At 36.1% G+C, this 21384-nt stretch overlaps 1 protein-coding gene across 1 annotated transcript in view; it reads right to left on the bottom strand.

The window, feature by feature from the left end:
- Positions 1 to 846: 846 nt before the first annotated feature.
- The window catches only part of CRIM1 (cysteine rich transmembrane BMP regulator 1), a 159449-nt gene continuing 138911 nt past the window's right edge, over positions 847 to 21384 (bottom strand). Inside the window, exons 10-17 of the mRNA XM_065729300.1 lie at positions 19955 to 20076; positions 16992 to 17201; positions 12613 to 12828; positions 10970 to 11191; positions 7898 to 8092; positions 6936 to 7055; positions 5115 to 5302; positions 847 to 3329 (exon numbers count right to left, since the gene is read on the bottom strand). Coding sequence (XP_065585372.1) covers positions 3153 to 3329; positions 5115 to 5302; positions 6936 to 7055; positions 7898 to 8092; positions 10970 to 11191; positions 12613 to 12828; positions 16992 to 17201; positions 19955 to 20076 — 1450 coding nt within the window. The 3' untranslated portion in view covers positions 847 to 3152. The remainder of the gene's footprint in view (positions 3330 to 5114; positions 5303 to 6935; positions 7056 to 7897; positions 8093 to 10969; positions 11192 to 12612; positions 12829 to 16991; positions 17202 to 19954; positions 20077 to 21384) is intronic.

The raw sequence follows: 21384 nt of genomic DNA on the forward strand, positions 1-21384 counted from the left end.
AAGTCCTTGAAGAGTCAAACTGTGATCCCACAACCCTTCTACAGGACCTTATGTTGCAGTCTTGTGTGATTGACTGTGGGAGGTATGGCTGGACCAGATGGAGTCAACATAGAGACAGAACTCGGTTTCTGAGAGACTGCACTTCAGTGAATGCTGGAACTCTTTGGAATGCCACAAGTCCCTTCAGTGTGAAAATTCTTCAGTGTAGAACACAGAGCTTTCTGTAACTGCAAACAGTTCTTTACCCACAGTACTTTCTGAACTGTTCTGATTGAAGACAACAAATGACTCATCATGACATAAAGATATAAACTAATGTTTCAAGGACTAGCGTGTGGAAGCAGTAAACATGAAGATTTAAGAAAACAGACATCAGTAGGTTTAAAACTTTTTTTTATTGTGCTGCCAAGAGCCAAATTACAAGAAACCGCCTTACAGTTAAAAAAGTAAACAAGCAATCTGCTGAACCGCAGTGCACTCCGAGTGCCACATATGCATCTATTTTTCAGAAAATTATATCTGCATTTCTCTTACAAGAGCACAACAGGAACCAAAGTAAAAGAGTGTAATGGATACAGCACATAGGATAAATCATATCTTTAAAATAATAATAATAAAATAATAATAATAAAAAACATTTTACACCATGTCCTATATCCTGCTAATATTTTCAGAATATGGCCTTGATTGTAAAACAAAAGCAAGCATTTACAATTTCTGGATAAAGACTGCTTACTCTTATGCAAGGAATGGATGTCTTGTCTTGACAAAATCTTTGTAGTAACTGGACTGAAACATCTCTGTTTCGATATCAGATTGAGTACAAAACACTGGGGAGACCACATCTTTTCTTACTGGTGGTTGGAAACAGAAGTTACATAAGCAGAAAAAATGTTGACCCTTAATGATACACCTATTTCTTTCTTTGATGCAAACAGCTAGAACACCTTTTTGATATTCTAAAACAAACAAAAAAAATTGTTAATCTTCAGATTAATAAATTAGGTCATTATAATAATAAATTAGGTTTTTTTTTTCTTTTCAGTTTTTAAAGTTCAGCAACCTCTGACCAAGTATTTACAACAATACTTGAGAGTTCCTTTACAAAAAATACATTTTCTTTTCACATTAAGCATACTGGGTATCTGTGTCTCTTATGACAAGCATTTGTAAAAGAAAAAAGGCAATGCACAAATGGGTAATTAGTATAAAAGTGCCAAGACCTGTTTGGAAAGTTAACATTGTATTATACAGCCAGAGTTATAAATGAGGCAAGCTACAACAAACTTCCAGCTTAATGTGGACAATATTCCAGTAGTTGTTTCAAACAATTGTTTGAAAAAAAAAAAGAAAGAAAGAAAAAAACAACAGAAAATCCAGGAGCTGATGGTGTTATTCTGTGGAGCTGATTAGTGCTGCATTATATTGTCATCAGTGTCTCTAGCCAATGCATTCATTAAAAAGCCTTTTTAAGGCTAAGCAGGAAAAGAAAAATAAGAAACACCCTGAAATGTAGCAAGTAGCAAGAGCAACGCTTACTGCTATAATCGTGCACTTACTGTACACACGCAAACACAAGAGTGCACACACACACACACACACACACACAAACACTTTCAAATCAAATCAAACTGTAGGTAGAATGAGATGCTCTTTTCTTGTCTTTTCTAAACTCACAAGTGATTAAGCACTGATATGGAATGCCTGTTTATCTGTTTCTGCTCTGGGTAAAATCTCTCTCAGATAAAAATACATTCAACAAGAAAAAAAAATAGAAAAAATATATACTGTATACATAGTATTTTATATATACAGTATATATACGTTTAAGTGTACATACACATGCATGTATTTATACATATGTATACCTACATGCATTTGTATATACCTATATATACACAAACATACAAATACTTTTTGTTGTTTTTAGCATAATTATATTTACATAAATATTCCTATAATGCTAAAGTTTAAAGAAGCATGATCTCCTTTTTTTCTGAGCTTCAAAAAAGGTGCTTGAGTAATATACAATTAAAATTAAGCAGCTTCCTAGCATGGAAGTAGTTTCTAAATCTGCATACCAGTAAATAAGAACATCAACAGGAAAAAAAAACAAAAACAACCTTAAAACAGTCTCTTTTTTTACTCTCTTTTAAGCAAGAGCTTTGTCCAACAAAAAAATATTTTTCCTTCTCCTGTATGAACAACCAGAGATTGATATCAAATAACAAAACCACAACAGACAAACAAACAAACAAAAGCCCCTGGAACTGCATGGTGTTCTTGACTTTTCCTTCCTTCCTTCAATACTGCTGTCAAAAGATCCAGTGCTCATTTCAGGAATTACTTAGGCCTCAGTCATTTGCTAACTCTGTCAAAGTCTGGCTAATCTAGCCAATCAGCTTTGAAGAAAACAAAAACAAACAAACAAACAAACAAACAAAAAAAAAAAAAACCCAAAAAGCAGCACAAGGTATAATTTTGTACATCCTTAATAAACCCACCCTTTATTTTCTGCTATAATCTTTTCCTTGCTATTTCATTAACTACCGCAGCTTCTCAACATATAGAAAAATATTTGCAGCTACACCACATCTGTGATGTGACAAATTCTGTTCTATGAGTATATTATTGTAGCAACAGCTGGAAAGAAAACATCAGACCTTTTTTATTTTTATTATTTTTTTTTTCACCTGGGGTTAGGATTTGCTGCAACAGATGCAATTTCAGAATAACAGGAAAAGCCACTGTCCTGCTGCTTGGTGGTACTCTATTCATTTTCTTCTCCAGCCAAGCATGACCAGCTTTTCTTCTCTGAAACTTCCTTTTACCTTATTGCCTACCCCTAGCCCCGATTCCCCCTCCCAAAAAACCTCTATAGCTATGTTACAAGCAAATACACCTTAACAAGTTTTAAAACTTTGGTTCTAAGAAAACACTTGGTCAGTTATCTCAAGGAAAAGTGGGAATGCTTTTTCTGGCACATTGCAGGAGTCAGAGCTCATCCCAGTAAGGTCTTAGAGCTGTACATGTAGTCACAAATCCAATACAATCCACTAAGCAAGTGCACAATTCTAGCTTTATTTTAATAGCAGACTTAGTCTCCCTCTTTCTCTCTCTAGTTCTTAAATCCTTGGTAAGGGTGCAATTCTTCAAACTGTTTGATAGAAATTATCTGCCTGTAGGTTGTTCTGTTTCTGCATGCTGTAAAATCCGCTGTATCTTGAATCTGGGTCTGCAATTCTTAGCATCCTCTGAGAACTGTCCACTTGGACCATGGTACCTTTCTTGCAGTCCACATATACCAGTTGATTGTTTAGGCAAGATGGCTGTTAAAACAGAAAGAGAATGCTGAATTAATTTATTTTTCCTGAACTCAACCCACAGTTAGCAGATGTTTGTGGTACAGGCCCATAAACACAAAGAGAAGTCAAACTGGCACAGAACAAGTTTGGATTCTTGCTAAGATTGGTAAAGGTTTATGCCAAGCACAATAACAAACCAACTGCCTCTTACAAATCACCATTTTTCACCTTCTCAGTGAAGTTTTGGTATTCCCTTTTCCCAGTGAAACTGTTATCTATTAGTCTCCTTCTGCACAAGGGCTTAAACTTGTTGCCTCAGAGGTGCAGGAGGTTATTTCCAAGACTTTAATAGCCTCTTTATAGCTGATCATTTTCTAGAACGTTTTGTTCTAGGAGACAATACCACTAGGATAATGGGAGAGATTTCTTTTATTTTTATTTTTATTTTTATTCAAGCAATTGAAGTTGATTGTCTCCTCTGTTAAATGTGAGATTCTTTTACCTTAAGGAGCAATTCTATGGAAACCATTTGACTCACAGGTAAGAAAAGAGTTTACAACAAAGCAAGGAATAAAAAAGCAAAATAAGGCCACATTTTACAATATTAAAAGTGCTATTTTATGTGACAAGAAGGAGCAGAACCAGCAGTAGACAAGATCTCACATTTATTTCCTAGACTAAATTTGAGAATGCGCAGCAGAAGTGCAAAATCTCTCAGAGAACTGTGGAAAAACTTGTCATACCTGACAGAGAAGCAAGCAATATGTTTTCTTCAACAATGTACCCACGTTTTCTAGTGGATATTATGTATCATTGTCCTTTAAAGATCACCTCTAAAGCTCATCAATAAAATTATCTAATCCTGTATACTATTATATGGCTTAGCACTTGTGTCGATTTTTAAATTAACATCAAATATATATTTTTTCTGCTTTCTCAGCATATTTAAGCACCTACAAGCTGCAAAACCTTTCTCCTATAGTCATGATAGGGAAAGCAGAAAGACAACCTGATGGCACACAGCTTAAAGGGCATAATGGAGCACGTACTCCTCTGAAAAGTAGTTCCAACCCCAAAACTCCTACAAACAACTGAACGTGGGAATATTTTTGCTCTAAATACTGATCTATTTATTCCATTAGCATCAGAAAGATAGAGATGAAAAACTATATAGTAATGATTTATAATATCAGCAATAATTCTGGAAAAAGCAAGATATATCCTTGGAAATAGAACACAACACGATTATTAGAAGTGCCACAGCATGGGGCTGTGTTGTCACTGGATAAGCTGGACAAATGTGTTATAAAAATCTTTATTGGTTTCAAATTCATTAAACGTTTTGCAATCAAGCGGTGCTTTCATATTAAAAATGTCCAACGTGATGCAGTTACTAGAAAATGTGACGAACATTACTAGTACTTACAGTATCTGACGTTGGACAATACTTTGAAAGTGGATAGAAGTTCAGAAAACAAAACCTTTTTCCCAAGTGATTGATTGAGAATTACACGCAATTATGTACATATATATATAGAGCTGGGAATTTTTTTTGCTGAACTTGATTTCTATCCAATCTCCACTCATTACTGCACCAAACAAGGAATTATTGGTATTCATTTCATAATAAAAATAATTATTCAGGAGATTAAATAAATACCAGCCCCCTAAATGCTATAAAAAGGATTCAGGTGTAAATTAAAAGTAACTGAGTTCGTATGATGTGGATTCAATGCATCTCACAGAATATTCCAGTCAATCTCGTGTTTCAGAAAGGCAAGAGCCTGGAAATAGGTGTGAATATGGCACCTTTGTTGGAGCTTTGTAGCAGGACACTGGAATCCACTGCTTCTTCTGATTGACGAGCAGAAAGACGATGATTAGTAACAGCGCTATCGTGATTGGAATTGTCACCAAGGCAACAGAGCTAACTGATGCATCTTCACTGGGGTGTGGTCCACTTCCACTTCTGTACTCTCCCTGGAGATGATTCATGTCTGCGAGACAAATGTGGGCATTTGACATTAGTAATGATAAATGGGCCCTGTCCATAAATAATTTAAAAGTCTTAGTCACAAGCCTTGTCGCTCTCACGAATTTGTATTTTTTCTCCTGAAATGTCCCTTTATTTGTACAAATGAGAATAACTGAAAGCTAGCACTTGGTATAGTGACTGTATTAGCCAGGAAAAGGCCAACAAAAAGAGGAAATTGGATGGAATCTAAAGGAGCAATAATAAGCAACTGTGACAGCTCAGTTGCGTTCGCTTCATCTTATCTGATCACAGCCAAATTCCCATTCATAGAAAAAATTATGCTGTGTTTCCATGCAGCAGGAAACCTGGTAGTCTTACAATGAAAGGGTTTTTAAAAATCATTTATAATCTTTTTCTTTTTAAGCTGGCAGAGCAGTTCAGTCCTGTCCTCACTTGCTGAGAAATTATTACATTTGCACCACTTAGCCCATGAAAATAGACCACTGGCAGTCTAATAGACTCTAGTTTTTCATGTAATTTCAAAGCATGATCATTTTCAGTGACAGTATTCCCACACAGTTTTCAGTGCTCATTTACTCAGCCAGGATAGACACAAGCCAACTACCAATGCCTATGAAACATGAAAATGTTGCAATTATAAAAAGTGTAACTCCATAGTTTTGTAAAACAGTTCTATTCCAGGTAGCCATTCTCCTAGCCACAAAGTAGTAGCATGCTATGATATGATACTGGATACGGAAAAAGTATATACAAATTTAAATAGTTCTTCAATTAGAAAAAGTTAGCAAAGAGTGTGACATATAGTGTTTTCCTCTACTCTGTAGGGTGGTGTAGTTTTAAAATGGATTTACACCATGAAACAACTTCAACAGTCTTGTGTCATTGCACTTGAAGTGTTCTGTTCCTCAGCCATTTTTCTGTGATATATTAAATCTGGGACTTAACTGTATGGGGTGAGACTCTTTATTGGTGTGCAGAATAGGATAAGGGGCAATGGACAAAAACTGAAATACTGTAAGTTCCTTTCAAACATGAGGAAGAACTTCGGTGTTAGGGTGATAAGAGCACTGGAATAGGTTGCTCAGAGAGGTTGTAGAGTCTCCTTCTCTGGAGATAAAGAGCCATCTGCACTTTCCTGTGCAACCTGCTGTGGGGGACCTGCTTCAGCTGGGGGTTGGACTTGAGAGGTCCCTTCCAACTCCTACAATTCTGTGGAGGTATTGTACGTTCTTCTGTTCATATCTTTCAAAACAAGAATGTCAAATGGACCAAATCAAAGTTCACTGATGCCATCAGCATGATAGCATCCTGCTTTCCAGCTTTTGTATGAAAAAGACGCTGCAGAATCACTCCTCATTCACCAATTTACCATATTCTTAACTGTTCACAACTCCATCATACCAACACTGATGTCTCTTCCAAGCTGAAGATGTAATGATAAAGAGATCAAAGTGCTTAAGACTGAGTACTCTTTGCTCAAAACAAATGCATGTAACAGCCACAGTACTAAATAATATTCTCAGATAACAATCTTTTTCAAAGCATTACACAGATGCTACAAGAACTGAAAAAAATAAGCACATTAAAACATGAGGAATAGTCACAGATCTAAATTAGCCCCATTTATATCACACCTCTGTGAATGTGGATGATGTCATTTTCACTTGGTGTTGACCAGTTTGGCACTTCTAGTTCGACATCTCGATGATTTGTCTTCTCAATAGGGATGTTAGTAGGTTCAGGTACGTACATCTCTGCAAAATGAGAGGAATGTCTTTCACAAATTACAAGCTTCATAACTTTCTGGTGTTGCTCTTAATTTAGCAGATATGTCTGGCTATCTGAAGTGCTTTGTACTATTAACCTTTCCATTTGTTTTAGAATTTTCACCATTACAGCTATGGGATTTGGTTCTAATTTGACATAATAACCTTAATTTGAGTTAAAAAACTTCCACTGTATACAAGATACATGTGAGTTGCCATGATCAGTGTACTAATGTAACAGGAATGATGCAGTCCAGTAAACAACTTCCTGCTTTCCAAAATACCTTTTCAGAATGGATACTTTACTAAGCCTTGCTTTGTGATAGTAAATATCAAAAATGCCAAGGCAGTGCTACATCCTTCCAGCTGATACATAATTGACAATTTCTTTCTTTCTTTTTTTCTTTTTTCCTTTCCCTACTGTAATCCCCAAAGTAGGAGGGGTGAAAAAGAGGCTACTGCTGAATTGTTCTGGCAGAAGTAGTTACTAGCTGACTCAATAAGAAGGGCAAGCACCTGCAAAAATATGTCAGGGCTAGCATTAAAAAGCAGTTGCAATTCTTAAGCCTCTTGTGTCCGCAGCTAAGACAATTTCATTGAACATACATATCAAGTTAAAATATGTTAGCAATGAAATACTTGAAAAGTAGTGACCTAGAAGGGACAGAAATGTGAATTACTGACCAAATATGCAGAAGTGCAAAACTATTCCTTTTCCAACTTTATTAATTTTCGTAACTTTGTACACAAACAAGCAGCAGAAGCAAAAAACCTGACTGTCAGTCCTGGAAAAGAGCATTGCGATAACCTAAGTCGTTGTATCACATTACCTGGACACATGGGACAGCAGCTTCCCTCCACATTGATGGGTTCAGCACAGGGGAGGGGTGGGCAGCTGACAGTGGAGCAGAGAGTCTGGCCCTGCAGGCAGTAGCAGTGTGTGCAGCTGTCAATGTCCCAGCGTTCCTCATCTGCGTATGTTTTTCCATTGAAGTGGCAGACCACTTTCTTTGGTACTGTATCTTCTGTTGAAGGAAAACAGAGCAGTGTTGGGATGGTCAAATGCACACAAACCTAATCTTTTCCAAAAATACAACAGTGAAAAAATAGCTAAGAAGACGTCCCAGCTATAATTAAAAGACCCTCTCCACATCTTTCATAGATTTTTCAGAAATATAATTTCTGCTTCTTTATGAAGTACATGATCAGCCCAAACTGATGCCTATCATTTTCCTCATGCAAGAGGCTAGAAGACAGATGACTGGGACATGAAACAGTGATATCAAAGGTACTGTGAAAATTAAGATTTTCTTAGAAGAAAGAAGAGAACTTTTCTTCTTTTCTTTGACAGTTTGTGTCTCCTAACTCATCCTCCTCCTCTTTTCTTAATAAATCCTATTTAAATCCTATTTAAGAATACAGCCAACCTACAATTCTAATTACCAAGATTCAAGACAGACAAACTCAGTCAGGAATATTTCAAGATAAGGCTAGGCAGGATGCCAAGAAGAATGAAGTGATGCAACTAGAAAATTTTCTATTTATTATGACAAAACAGATATGATGGGGATATTATTCTTCTTTGTAACCAGATCAATGGGAACTCTCAGGAAAAGGGTAGTAAGTATGTTTTTTCACGGTCAGTATTGTAAAAGTTGGGACTTGACATGACTGTAACACTCAAAAAATTGAGATTAGGTTCTAGAACACTCCTCCTTAAGACTGAGAGTTACAAAACTAACAATTTTTGACATGCTATGTAATAGCGACCTGGATGTGATGAATAAAGTAGGTCTTGGGTAAACACTTAAAAGCAGCATTCATTTTCTGCTTAAGCATTCGATTCATCTTTATCTTAATGTTCATTCCTATACAAGTCTTTCAGATTGCCTGTATTACATCTTCTACTTCACTGAGAAGATGATCATGAATTGCTTAACTTTGGATGTTTATTTGCTACTATAGCATTTTACAGGTTATCAAACAAACAAAAAACAGTACACAACAGAACGTCCAAAACCCAGACAGAACCTCATTTTCATCACTTCTCACTATATTTTTCTGCTGGAGGCAGGAAGTTATTATGAAGAAACATGGTGATGATACTAGATTGAAGATTAAGCAGATGCACGAGCCAGCAGAACCGAACTGTGAAGAAACTTACTAAGCTGTTAAGCTGAGAAATATTGGTTTAATATTCATACAGATTACGTATATAAATATGTCAGCTAGAATTACTTCCCAAGTATAAATACAAATCCTTATTAAATATTTTGGCCATCACTGCAGATTTTATTTAGAGACAACATAATAGACTGGTATCATCTAGAATAAAAAGGTTTGCAGTCAGCAGACCAAAGTAACACATCCAGACATAGTAAATTCAAAAAGACGACGACTGAATATTACTGAGAAAATACTAATGAAAGTATCTGGAAAGCTTAAAGTTACAGTGGGCCTTGGACTGGGCATCCATGCGTCCATGGACATAAACATGGGTCCCAAACTCTTCAAGTAGAAGATTTCTACATGAATATGGTACAGAAAAAGGAGGAGTGAGAGAAAAAAGTGGGCAAAAGCTGCAAAAAACCCCACAAAATTTCCATTTATGAAAGATTACTTCTGTGTTAAAAGTGTTCATAAAGATCCAGTGAAGCCCAGGTTAGGATGTAGATATGGCAAGGAAGAGAGCAAGAAGTACAGCCTGAGTACTCCACTGTTTCTTACTCTCTATCCAGAGCTGATCACTCCCTGTTCTCCTTGGGCTGATCCACTCCCAGAAATGCTACTTTGCCCCACTCAGGACATCTTCAAGTGTGCAGCCTTGTTGGCTGGATGACTGGAGAAGTCCTTTAACTTACTCAGGTTTCACGAGTTTATAGAGAATTCATCAAAATTTAATACGTACAGTGCTCTTTAGAAAAAAAAATAACAAAGATAAACTCAGAGTAGTAGTATTACAACTCTGAGCCATGAAAGGAAGATCCTGGGCATCTCTCCTGCTCAATGTTCAACTCTATAAGATGGATACAACTCCAACAAGCAATTAAGAGTGGAAATAGGAGAAGTACAGTGAGAAACCCACATGGAAACATGCAGTCAAAAGACTGTGCAGCTCTACTTGTCTTTTCTCATGTTTCCTCCAACTTCACCGGGAAATCAAACACATCTGGTAAACATACAAAATCAATGCTGTTTTGCACTTAAGACTAATCTTTCCACTCACCAAATGGATACCCTGTTATCCTCTCTAAGGAAGATGGTTATATTTCCTAATTAACCTTTCTTTGCACAAGAAAGAAAAATGGTGAACACAGGATGAATTTGAGGATTCAGAAATCAACAAGGCATCCAAGTCCTGCAAGATTTTAAATTTAAATCTGTGGTAACTTGTTACAGATGAACAAGATTTGAATCCTGGGTGAAGTAGAATAAAATACAGGCTTGCTACTACAGTTTGCCTACTAAATACTTCATCAACTATTACGCGAAAATAAGAAGGAAGGATCTCTGCCAAGATGTTCTTCACAGTTCTCAAGAAATGGGTAAAAAAGTGAGAAACATGGACGTTTCATTCTGCATTCTGTGAAATTTCATATGCTTCTGTTTACCATTTGCAGTAATAATCTTTTATTTGCGGTATTGCGTGTCTTGATATAACACACGTTATCAGTCAGATCTTCCTTTAAATCTTCAAGCCTGTACGAAAATGACATTTTTATCTTCCTGCACTTGTACCTTGAAACCAATAATGATCCTCAATGCTGCCTATGCAGATTCAGTTCAACAGGAGGCACAAACTGTATTTCTCCAAAACAGGGAAACATATTTCAGTTTAGAAATAAGTCTTTCTTATTCCCAAGAAGGGAGTAGCAAGTTACCAACTATTTTTGTTTGCTTACCAATACAGTAAGGACAACACTGCCCCTTTCTCAAAACAGGTCTCTCACAGGATACTGGTGGGCAAGACTCAGAGTAGCATCTAATTACACCATCCATGCAGATGCAGCTAGTGCAGACGTTGGGCTTCCAGGACTCAGCTGTCAGAAAAATATCTCCTTCATCATTTTTGCAGTAACTGGGCATGCTCACATTGCTTGACAAAGAAGGCTGAGGAGGCTCATCTGTAAGTATAAACAAATAAAGTTAGTTAACTTACAGTAGCTAACTTCTTTGACACTTCTTCTATGTAGGGTTTATCCTCGTCATGCGTGCAAATTCAGTCCCTACAATTGATAAGGATCTCATTATGTGTTCTATAATAAAGTTGATGTAAAACTTTACTGAGTTTACTAAAAAGAAAAACAAATACAGTGATATAGTGAAATCATGAAATGATCATTATCAGAAGCAGCCTCTCAGAAACAGACTCTGAATGTTCTAAATGGAGGGGCATATAGGAATTCACCTTAAATCAGAGATACTGCATTTTAAGTCTAAAAGCTGAATCTCAGATACAACTCAAGGTCTTCTGTGTTGCAAAGTCAAAAGCTATTACACTGCTATCATCTTCTCTAGACTTATAGGAGATAATTATAAGCTGTGGAGAAACAGATGGAGCTTGATCAGGCTTCATCTTGATGCTGATGTGTTGGCTTTGATTCTCATACACTCATACGGGGGAGATATTTCTGCAATGAAGCTGTATCTTAACAAGACATTATGGATCCAGAAATATGAGTGTAGGTACAGAGAACATATAAGAAAGAAGATAAAAAGATTCATAAGGGGACTCAGATCAGGTTTGCAATCTAACTACGCAAAACAGGAAACTAAGTTTCTCATGAAGCCAGTGAAGAAGGATGAACTTCTCCAAACAGTATTTTTAAGTTAAACAAAATAAATATTCAGTTATTTAATAATTAGAAAAATGGAAGTTGGTAGAAGAGGCTAACATTTTCACTGAAAATACGCTGTCAGGAAAGAATAACTCCCAAACCAACAAACACACTGTGGAAGAAATGGCAAAACGTAGTTGTTTTTTTTTTTAAAGTAAAATGTTTATATTTTGTTTTTAATAAATAAAAATATTTTCTCTATGAGTTTATATATAGATCCTAGGTTTGTACTGAATTTCCACTGCATTAAACACCATTTGCTACGTAAAACATGAATTCACATTTATTTAGGAATGTATCTATATCCCAAGGGAAAAGCAAATCATGTTATGTTCTTGACACTGTGTGGCAGTCTACTGCTGGGCTGGAATGGTTTGATATTAGGCAGCTGCCTTCAATTCACTCTCAAATCATAACAAGTGAAAACAAAAACAACAAATATTCTTTAGTGACCAAATCCCAAATATCCAACCCTTACATTATTAGATTTCCCTCAGAGAAGGTTTCCAAACTTCAGAACCACAATTCCTCCAGCAGATAACTCTTGCACACAGTCAAATTTTGCACTCAAAATGGGAGGACTGCAGGCTTAAACTCCAAAATGCTTAAGGAAAAAGGCAAAGCAACAAGCAACTAAGCACACAACTAATACATCATAAATTCTAAAATCAAGAAAAGACTGATGAAAACTAGTCGACAATAGATACCTGGGCACTGAGGACAGCAGGAGTCCTGTGTCCGAGTGGGGTTTTGACAAAGAAGAGGAGGGCAGACTTCAGTCTCACACAGGACTCGTCCACTATGGCATGTACATTGTGTGCAAGAATCAATGTTCCATGTTTCTCCTTCTACAAAGTATTCCCCACCAGGAGCATGACAGATAGATGGACTGGTGAGTTCTGGTTTCTGCACAATTATTTCATCTGGAAAAAAAGGAATTGGAAGATAAGACAAATGTGACTCAATGATTAAAACATACACTTAATCTTTTATTTCTTGCTGTTATCATTGAAAATAGTTGAGATTAAGAAAACCAGCTATAAGTTGACTCCTAAAGAAACTCTTTTTAACTCCAAGTCACTTACTTGTTTCTCACAGAAAATGTAAAAAAGATGAACAAGGAACACTGTGGGAATCAATTTGAATGAATGCTGATTCATAGACATCAAAGATAACCAAGTATTCTTGGAATTTTGGAAAGAAATCAAACCAATATATAACTTAGAAATTCCAAAGGAGATGATTGTCATTTTCTGAAAACGTATTCAAATCACACAATTTCTTAATTGCTAAATATTAACATAAATGCAATTCCTGAAAGGATGGATAAATATGTACACAGTCCGGGATCTGAGGAGATTCAACTGCCTACCATAAAATTCTGACATGATTCATGCCTGTAAGATTCAATGCCAAACTGAAAACAAAAACACAATCTCCATCTGTACCTCTAAAAACTTAAATGCAATTAACACCAATGGAAGTATGTCACTGAAAGATTGTTTCATAAAGAAAAATTAAAAATTAAAAAACAAAAACTGCAGGAATGACTGAAGTAAGAACAGTATCACAGGTGAACCCAGTGCACAGACTTGTGATTTTGGTGAGTATCTCACCAAATTAATCTTAGCTTCTTGTCGTGAAAAAAAGAGGGAGCCCTCATCACCTTGGGTGTTTTAAAAATAAAAAAAGAGATCTACTCTGCATTTAGAAAGTGTTAAAGCATAAAATAAAAGAATCATAGAATCACCAAGGTTGGAAAAGACCTACAACATCATCCAGTCCAACTGTTCACCTATCACCAATCTTTCTCACTAAACCATGTTCCTCAACACAATGTCTAAACATTCCTTGAATACCCCCAAACAACAACTTTGCAATCTTTTCTAATAAATTCAAATAGATGACAGTTTAGCACGCTGGTTGCTGCAGACCTGGGATGAGTCAACCAGCTTTCTCCATGCACTGCGTATAGGAATGAAGCTGCCCCACTTAGAATGCGTTGTTCCAAATCCATGAGCCATGAGTTTAACCTGTTGCAAAGTGAAGCTTCAGGCTTCTAAGTGCATACTGTTCTTTGGCCTGAATTCAACCCAACTGATGTTGGACATTAATAACCGAGCTCCCTCAGAATTCCCTGCTATGAAGGGAAGCAATTAGAAAGTGACCTCCAGGCAATGATTCAGTATCTCTAACACACTTTATATAGGTCCCTGTCTCCTACATTTGGATAGCCCAGGGCTAACAAAGTACATGTGCTTCTCACCACATTCCTAGTAATGTTGTATTTGTCTGATGAATTAAGTTTGTGCCCTTTGCTCTGAGGTATTACTTCACAGAAGATGCCCAGTTCCATCACTTATTTTCTCTTCTGGAGAATGACAGGTAGAGCTCAAAAAATAGACTCAGGCTGATCTTATCTTGTTCAGAAAGTACTTTAGTATTTCTTCCTTTGGGGAATTAACTCATCTATCAGTGACCAGCTTATGTCGCCTTTTCTCGTTGCATACATTTCTGAACAGCAAATAGGATTCAGTAGCATTTACCACACTTGAAGTGACAGCTAGTCTGCTGCCTTGTCACTGTCTGACTTATTTCAGCTGGAACAATCTATTGCATTTTCTGCAGAAACATCCAAAGTCAGGCAAGCTTTGCATTATGTTCTTTCCAAAGTCACAGCTTATATACTGCTCATAATCATAAATGCATAACCTGAGAGTATTGCTGTATGTATGGCACTGCTTACAGCTCCCTTACCAGCATTGGTATTGATATATTATTGCAATTGAGTTGCTGCAAATGTGCAATTACTATATTCCTGATGGAGTAACTAGCAAGGCAAGCACACAGTCTTTCTGAGAAGCACGGTTCTGCAAAACACTAGAAGTTAATGGCTTTCTAAATCTTGCAGGAAACCTGGAGGTTTCTATAAGAACTGGGATAATCTGCTTGAATCTCATAATTAATATACAGAAACAAGGTTTTAATGAGTGTTTTAGCACAGTAATACTTGTTCTGTTGAAAACCAAATATGAAATTGAGCATAAAAGAGAAGAGATTTCTGAGAGCTGTCACTTCCCTGTCAGTAGGCTACAAGTGTGATTTAAAACTCACTACATTAGTAGTGATTGCTGAATATTTATGTTAGATATATTTGACTGTGATACTCACAACCTCACAATTACAGCTGCATTCCTGTCTGTAGAAAGCCATGTTATTCATTTAATAGCATTAGTACAGAATCAGTACACTGCAAACTAAAATCAGAAGTATGTAGCAAAAGAGAAAAGCTTGGAGAAAGAGAACCCCTCAGGAATAAATTTGGCCGCATTAAGTTATATATTAATGCGTAGTGATCTGAAAGAATCTAATCTCTGGTTGTCCTAGCACTGCATGAGTTTGCATCAAGTACTGCTTTGTTAGTACAGAAACTAGATGACAAGTACCCTGCAAGAAGCAAAGGGTGTTAGACAGAGAAATCTAGGTAGACACCATATCTCTAGGACCATATCTGGAGTCTATCAGGATAATGCTGCACTCTGGAGTGGCAAAAATCTTGGATACAAACTGATAAAACCAGCCAGATGCTTAATAATGGGAGAGAAGGGAGCAAGTAAATGATGGATCTTCAAGTGTGCATAAATAGTGGGAGTAACTTCATGTTTCCAAGTCAGCTAACAATTTCATTAATGGTTGTCATTAATAAGACGCTAAGCAGAAATTGCTCAACCTCAGTAACCACTGCTAAAGTACTTAGTATTAATAGCTCTGGCTCTGTAAAAAAACTGCCAAAAGCAACATCATGACTGGCACTGGAACCATAGATCCTGTTCCCAGTCTCAATACTGGGAGCAAGTGGTACACGCTGAGAGAGGCTGAAAGGCAGAGCAACATTTTGCATCCCCATATCCTTTTGAGGACTGTTTGTCTTTTTGCAGCAGGGTGCAAAATGGATTGGAGATCACCATTTGCTGAAGCAATCTGAAGAATTCTGTTATCTGGGGCTGCTCATCCTGAAGAAGAGAAGGCTCTGGGGAGCCCTGACAGTGTGCTTTCAGTATCTGAAGGGGGTATAACAAAGAAGGGGGCAGACTCTTTAAAGCAGGGTCTGCTGTGAAAGGACAAGGGGAAATGGTTTCAAACTAAAACAGGCTCAATTTAGATTGGATATGATGAAGTTTTTTTACAATAAGGGTGGTGAGGCACTGGGACAGGTTGCCCAGAGAGGTGGTGGATGCCCTGTCCTTGGAGACATTCAAGGTCAGGCTGGTCAGGGTTCTGAGCACATGGAGCTGTAGGTGCCCCTGTTCATTGCAGGGGAGTTGGATTAGATAGCCTTTAAAAGGTCCCTTCCAACTCAGAAGATTCTATGACCTTACGATGTCCTAGGAAGGATACACTCATCTGTCACTTCCAGAAAGAACTGTGTTACATATTTTATTCTAACTAATCTATTCAGCATATAAAATACTGTAGGAATCAATCTGAATTTTTCTGAATAAGATTACTTTTATCTGTCCACATTCTAATACTGTAAAGTTCTTACATTTTATTTATTAAAGTTTTCCATTTTATCACTTATTATTACAATTATATTAGAATGCAGCATTTATTGTACTGGCCTTCTCCCCAGAAGAATTAAAATAATTTTCTACTGCTGGTGGTAGAGGAACATTCCCTCAGAACACAGGATAATGATGCTCAATTGCCACAGAAATCTCTTAAAAAGCCTACTCCTGTGAGAAGCTGGCAAAGAGAGATGAATTTTAATAAAATTACACTTCAAAATAAAAAAGGGAAATGCAACAGCATATTATATTTGCTATTATAGCTAATATGAAGTGAAAACATTTTCTTGTTTAAGGATTTCAATGTGTCAACAATTAATATATTAGGATCTACAACACAGACGTTTCATATATTCAAGTAATCATTTTTCAGATTTGAGAATGCAGAGAAAGCCATTCATGATATTACATCTGGACATAGAAATACATAATTATAACTGAATGAGTTTTCATGTAGTATGAAACACCACTCATGGAAAAAAGCCCAATTACAAAGAACATACAAGACAGCATGTTACCTGGGCATGATGGGCAACACTGCCCTGGATGTATGGTGGGGTTGCCACAATTAGGAACAGGGCAGGTGATCAAGGCACACATTTCCCGTCCGTTGTGGCAGTAACATTCCCTGCATCCATCATGCCAACTCTCCTCATTTTCATGCCGGCGCCCATCCATTGACAGGCAAGAGCCTGTTTTAACTGGAGGCATAAGAGAAGCTGTTGCCTCTGCAAGATATATATATATAAAGTCATTTCCTAATAAGTGTGTTGCTTAGAAAAACATAAATACTGTACGCTTGGCTTGCATTTATTTTTAAAGTACATATGAAATCAAGTGATTAATAAATACATCATTTACATTTAGAAATGAAGGGAACTTGATACATATGAAGTAATTTAAAGGTATACTGAAGGCTGTGGTAAGATACAGTAGAATTTATCTCTTTGAAAATATCATTACTTCTTTCTGTTGTGCTTATATTGTCTTTAATTGTGCAGTAACGCACTGGCTAAATAATGTAAGGAAATGGTAGAAAACATGAGGCATATTTAAAATTAAACAGAATAGTTTTAGATATTATCTTAATGTGAGTACCTGATAGCTAGTAGAATATAAAAGTATTTACAAAAGCTAAGGATGGCTCTATAAGTACAATGAATTGAAAAAATCACTAGCAGTTTCTAAAATGGTCATGCTAGGTACTGGAAATATTTCATAAAACACTACCTACAAGAAATTACTTGCATTAGTTATTATAAATGATGTTTGGAAGATGACTGCACTGACATTTTTATCCCTTATTGAGATGAAAATACAATAGTTGGGACTGCAGTGTTACTTTCTCTCAACCAGAACAGGGAAGCTTCTGGCCTAGGGAGGATAAAATCTCATTTGGATCTTAAGGGGTATTATTTAAGTGTGGAAGGACTCAGACTCAGTATATTCTCTGTTAATCAGCAGAGCGAATTTAGATCCTAACAATCCCTCATCCACATAATCATGATGAAGGATTTTGGATCAGTTTGTCAGTGAACTGACTTGCTTTCAATGCTATATCAACTCTTACATATATAAAGCTGTTTGTATTAGTATACTCGTCAATTATTCACCTAAAAAATGATATAGAATGAGAAGAATTGTTAAAATGTGTTTCGAGTTAATTACAAAAAAACAACCACAAACTCGTCAAAAAATTAACAGCACTCCAGCTGTGGTGAATCTATCAGTGGTGGCTTAACAGCACCACACAGACGCTATGAAGTGGGTTTGGTGCACATCACTTGCATAAGAACTCAATACACAGATACTGCACTACTATGCTGCCTTGTGAAATGTAGAAGAAAAAAAAGGCAAATGGGTACAGTACTTCTAAAAGCAAATTTTATCTTAATGCATTGAACAGAAACAACATGAAACGATTGCACAAAATTACTACACATTCAAATTGTAATACCAGATGATGTAAGGATTCCTTTTTGAATTCTGTCTTACATTAAAATCATTATTGATAAATTATTATTGAAAAATATCTGATGTACTCAGGCTTCTTTTTTAGTAAGATATTCTTACATCTACTCCTAAATTTGGAAAAGCAAACCGAGCATATAAATAGATAGTCAAGATTAACACAACAGTTTGAGATTATTTTCACTTTTCAGTTTTCAATTAAAAGTCGTACAGAAGGAAATACTTAAAGAAGCCAAGTTCCCAAAACCAAAATGAGAATAAATCAACACATAGAGGCATGGCTGAAAATAAACTCAGAATTATAGTAGCTTAAAGGAAAATATGAGTCAGGAATGTTACATCACTGCAGAAAAGGCAGGTTCAGCCTAAGGTACAGCATGGGAGCATCAGACCTTTAAATGCAGTGCTACTATCTGTACCAGTTGGCATTTTTTTGTGCAGAAGTGTAGTGTGCAGTTTCAGAACTATGAAGTGAGATCACAGGAACTGGGTTTCGTTGGCTTTGAAAATTTAGGAGTCTCTAATTGCAAACCCTTAAATACTGCCAGAATTCTAAAGGAGTGATGATCAATTGTTCCCTGAGTATGCTGAGCGTAGGAAAATAAGTAGATGGCTTAATTCTTAGAAAAGGAGATGGAAATATAAGAAAACTCATTTTAAAGTGTCTCTTAGTGGTAGGCACAGGAAAATATAATCTAGAGAGCCTGGAGTGGATTTCTTTCTTCTTTCTTCTTTTTTTTTTTTTTTTTTTTTTTTTTAGATTGGAGGTTCTTAAGAAATAAAATCATAGACAAACATCTGTTGAGGATTATCCAGATACACTTGGCATTATGTGAGGGCAGAGAAATGGCCTCGTTTTTCTTAAGAATACTCTCCAACCTCTGTATTTCCATGGCTCTACTTGTATTTATTTAAGCATAAGAAAATTCCAGAAGAGGCAGGTTAGAAAGTGGAGCTAATTCTCAGGCAGGTTACTTACCACTTCATTCATTCTACTTAGGAATTTTGGATCAAAGTTTTAACAAGGACTCTGGGCTCCCTCAGAACATACTGACAATTGTTGTAATTATTCTTTGATGAGTTGCTAATGACCATATCAGTTAAAAGACAGTTCATTCTGCTCCAGTGTTTGATCTCAGGATATTTTGTTTTTACAAATAAAACAGAATACATTCTAAGGGACAGTGTGATAATTTATTTTTTTTTTTAAACATGGGAGAGTGAGATCAATATTAGAACACTCAAGCAGTGGAAAACATGAGGGGTAATAATGAATCTAAAGTATGGACAAATCTGTGACGTATCTCAGTAAATTCCCACAGGCTCTGAAATCTCATAGAAGCATTTCTGTGAAAATTTTATATTTAAGAATATCTTAAATTAGACTATAAGAATTTTACATAGGTTTATGATGCAAAATTTCAATTCTTACAGGTTCCGTGTAGCATTCCTCAAATCTGGCTTCCAAATGCTTTGAAAACAAGTCACAGTGATAAATGGCTACACCTACCTCTGCATTTGCAGATAACACACCCATGGCTGTTCTGCTGGAAACCCATTGGGCAGATTTTACCACAAGGCATTTCTGGGCATTTCTTACACCGACAGATTTCACAGCCATGCTTGTTCTTCCTAGATTATAAAAATAATTTGTAAAACATCAGCAGGACCCCTCAAATGTGCAAATGTCATGGTCAAAGAAAAAGCAACTTCTAAACTGACTGATCAAGTAAAGAAAATTGTCTTTAACATTCACACTTATGTTCACTATTGCACATCTCCATTGCTGGCATGTTCTCTTCTCGTGTGAATGGCAAAAGGCATTTGGCAGTTTTAAGCCATAACAGATAATAGAGATCTATATGCTTTTGACTAATGAATATACTATATTACTACAAGACTAAATCATTTTAGTGCTAAATTGAGATTCAAAATAAAATGATTTTAAAATATTTCTTAACTGCAAGTTTAGTCCTTCATGCTACAAATTGTTATATTCAGTTATCATTAACGTTATTCATTTTAATAACATCAGTACCAATTTTAATATATTTTGTAGACAATAACAAGATTAGGGTGCTTATTTTCCCTCCGTAAGAAATAAAAAATACCCACAGCAGTATCATTAAACATAAAATGCTAACAAAAAAACAACCAAAAATTTTACATAATTAAACTACACCCTGCACCTAAATGCAAATTTTAAATCGATGATATTCAAATTAGCTTTAGAATGTTTCAAGTTCAGTTTATGTGTACAAAAAGGCAACTGTAAGATCATCCTGAAAATAGGACTCCTGACACAGTAGCATGAGTTTCAAATCAGCTCGATTTTAAGTCACCTTTCTCTTACTCCATGCTACAATAATGTGCTTATTATTAATCACTGTCGTATCAATAATCTCTATACCTGGTAATTTACTAATTATAGATTTACTAATATATCTGTTTTACGCATACTTTAGTTAGACAACAAGAGAAAAAACTGTGTTTCAATTTACTGAAGCGCAAAAATTTTAAATTTTCCTCAGTAGGTCAATATACTAAGTCAGCTACACATAGAGGGTAAAAATAACTACTCTTAACTACAAGCAGTACAATTCTGTGAGAGATTTAATGTTATCATTTTATAACACTTTCTATTTGAAAATAAACCATGTAGTTCAGTGCCAGCCCACAGAGCAGTCCTGAAGGGCATGATGCTTGTTCATGATCTCAAACAAAGCCAGTAGTTGCAAATGTCTTCTCTCACTAGGCAAATAATGTCTTACATACAGCATAGCTTCCATATCTTAAAATTGAGATTCGTATACAGTATGAGGATCTTATTTAATTCTCTCCTTTTTTAGGGCTCTGTAAGCCCAAATGACCAACCATGATCACATAAATGTGAGAGAAGAAAGACAGTGAAGTGTCTGGGCAAGTTATTCAGTGGTTCAG

This window comes from Cyrtonyx montezumae, unplaced genomic scaffold (genome assembly GCF_038088225.1).
Source record: "Cyrtonyx montezumae isolate F1298 unplaced genomic scaffold, pur_monq_1.0 scaffold_0, whole genome shotgun sequence".
Lineage (NCBI taxonomy): Eukaryota > Metazoa > Chordata > Aves > Galliformes > Odontophoridae > Cyrtonyx > Cyrtonyx montezumae.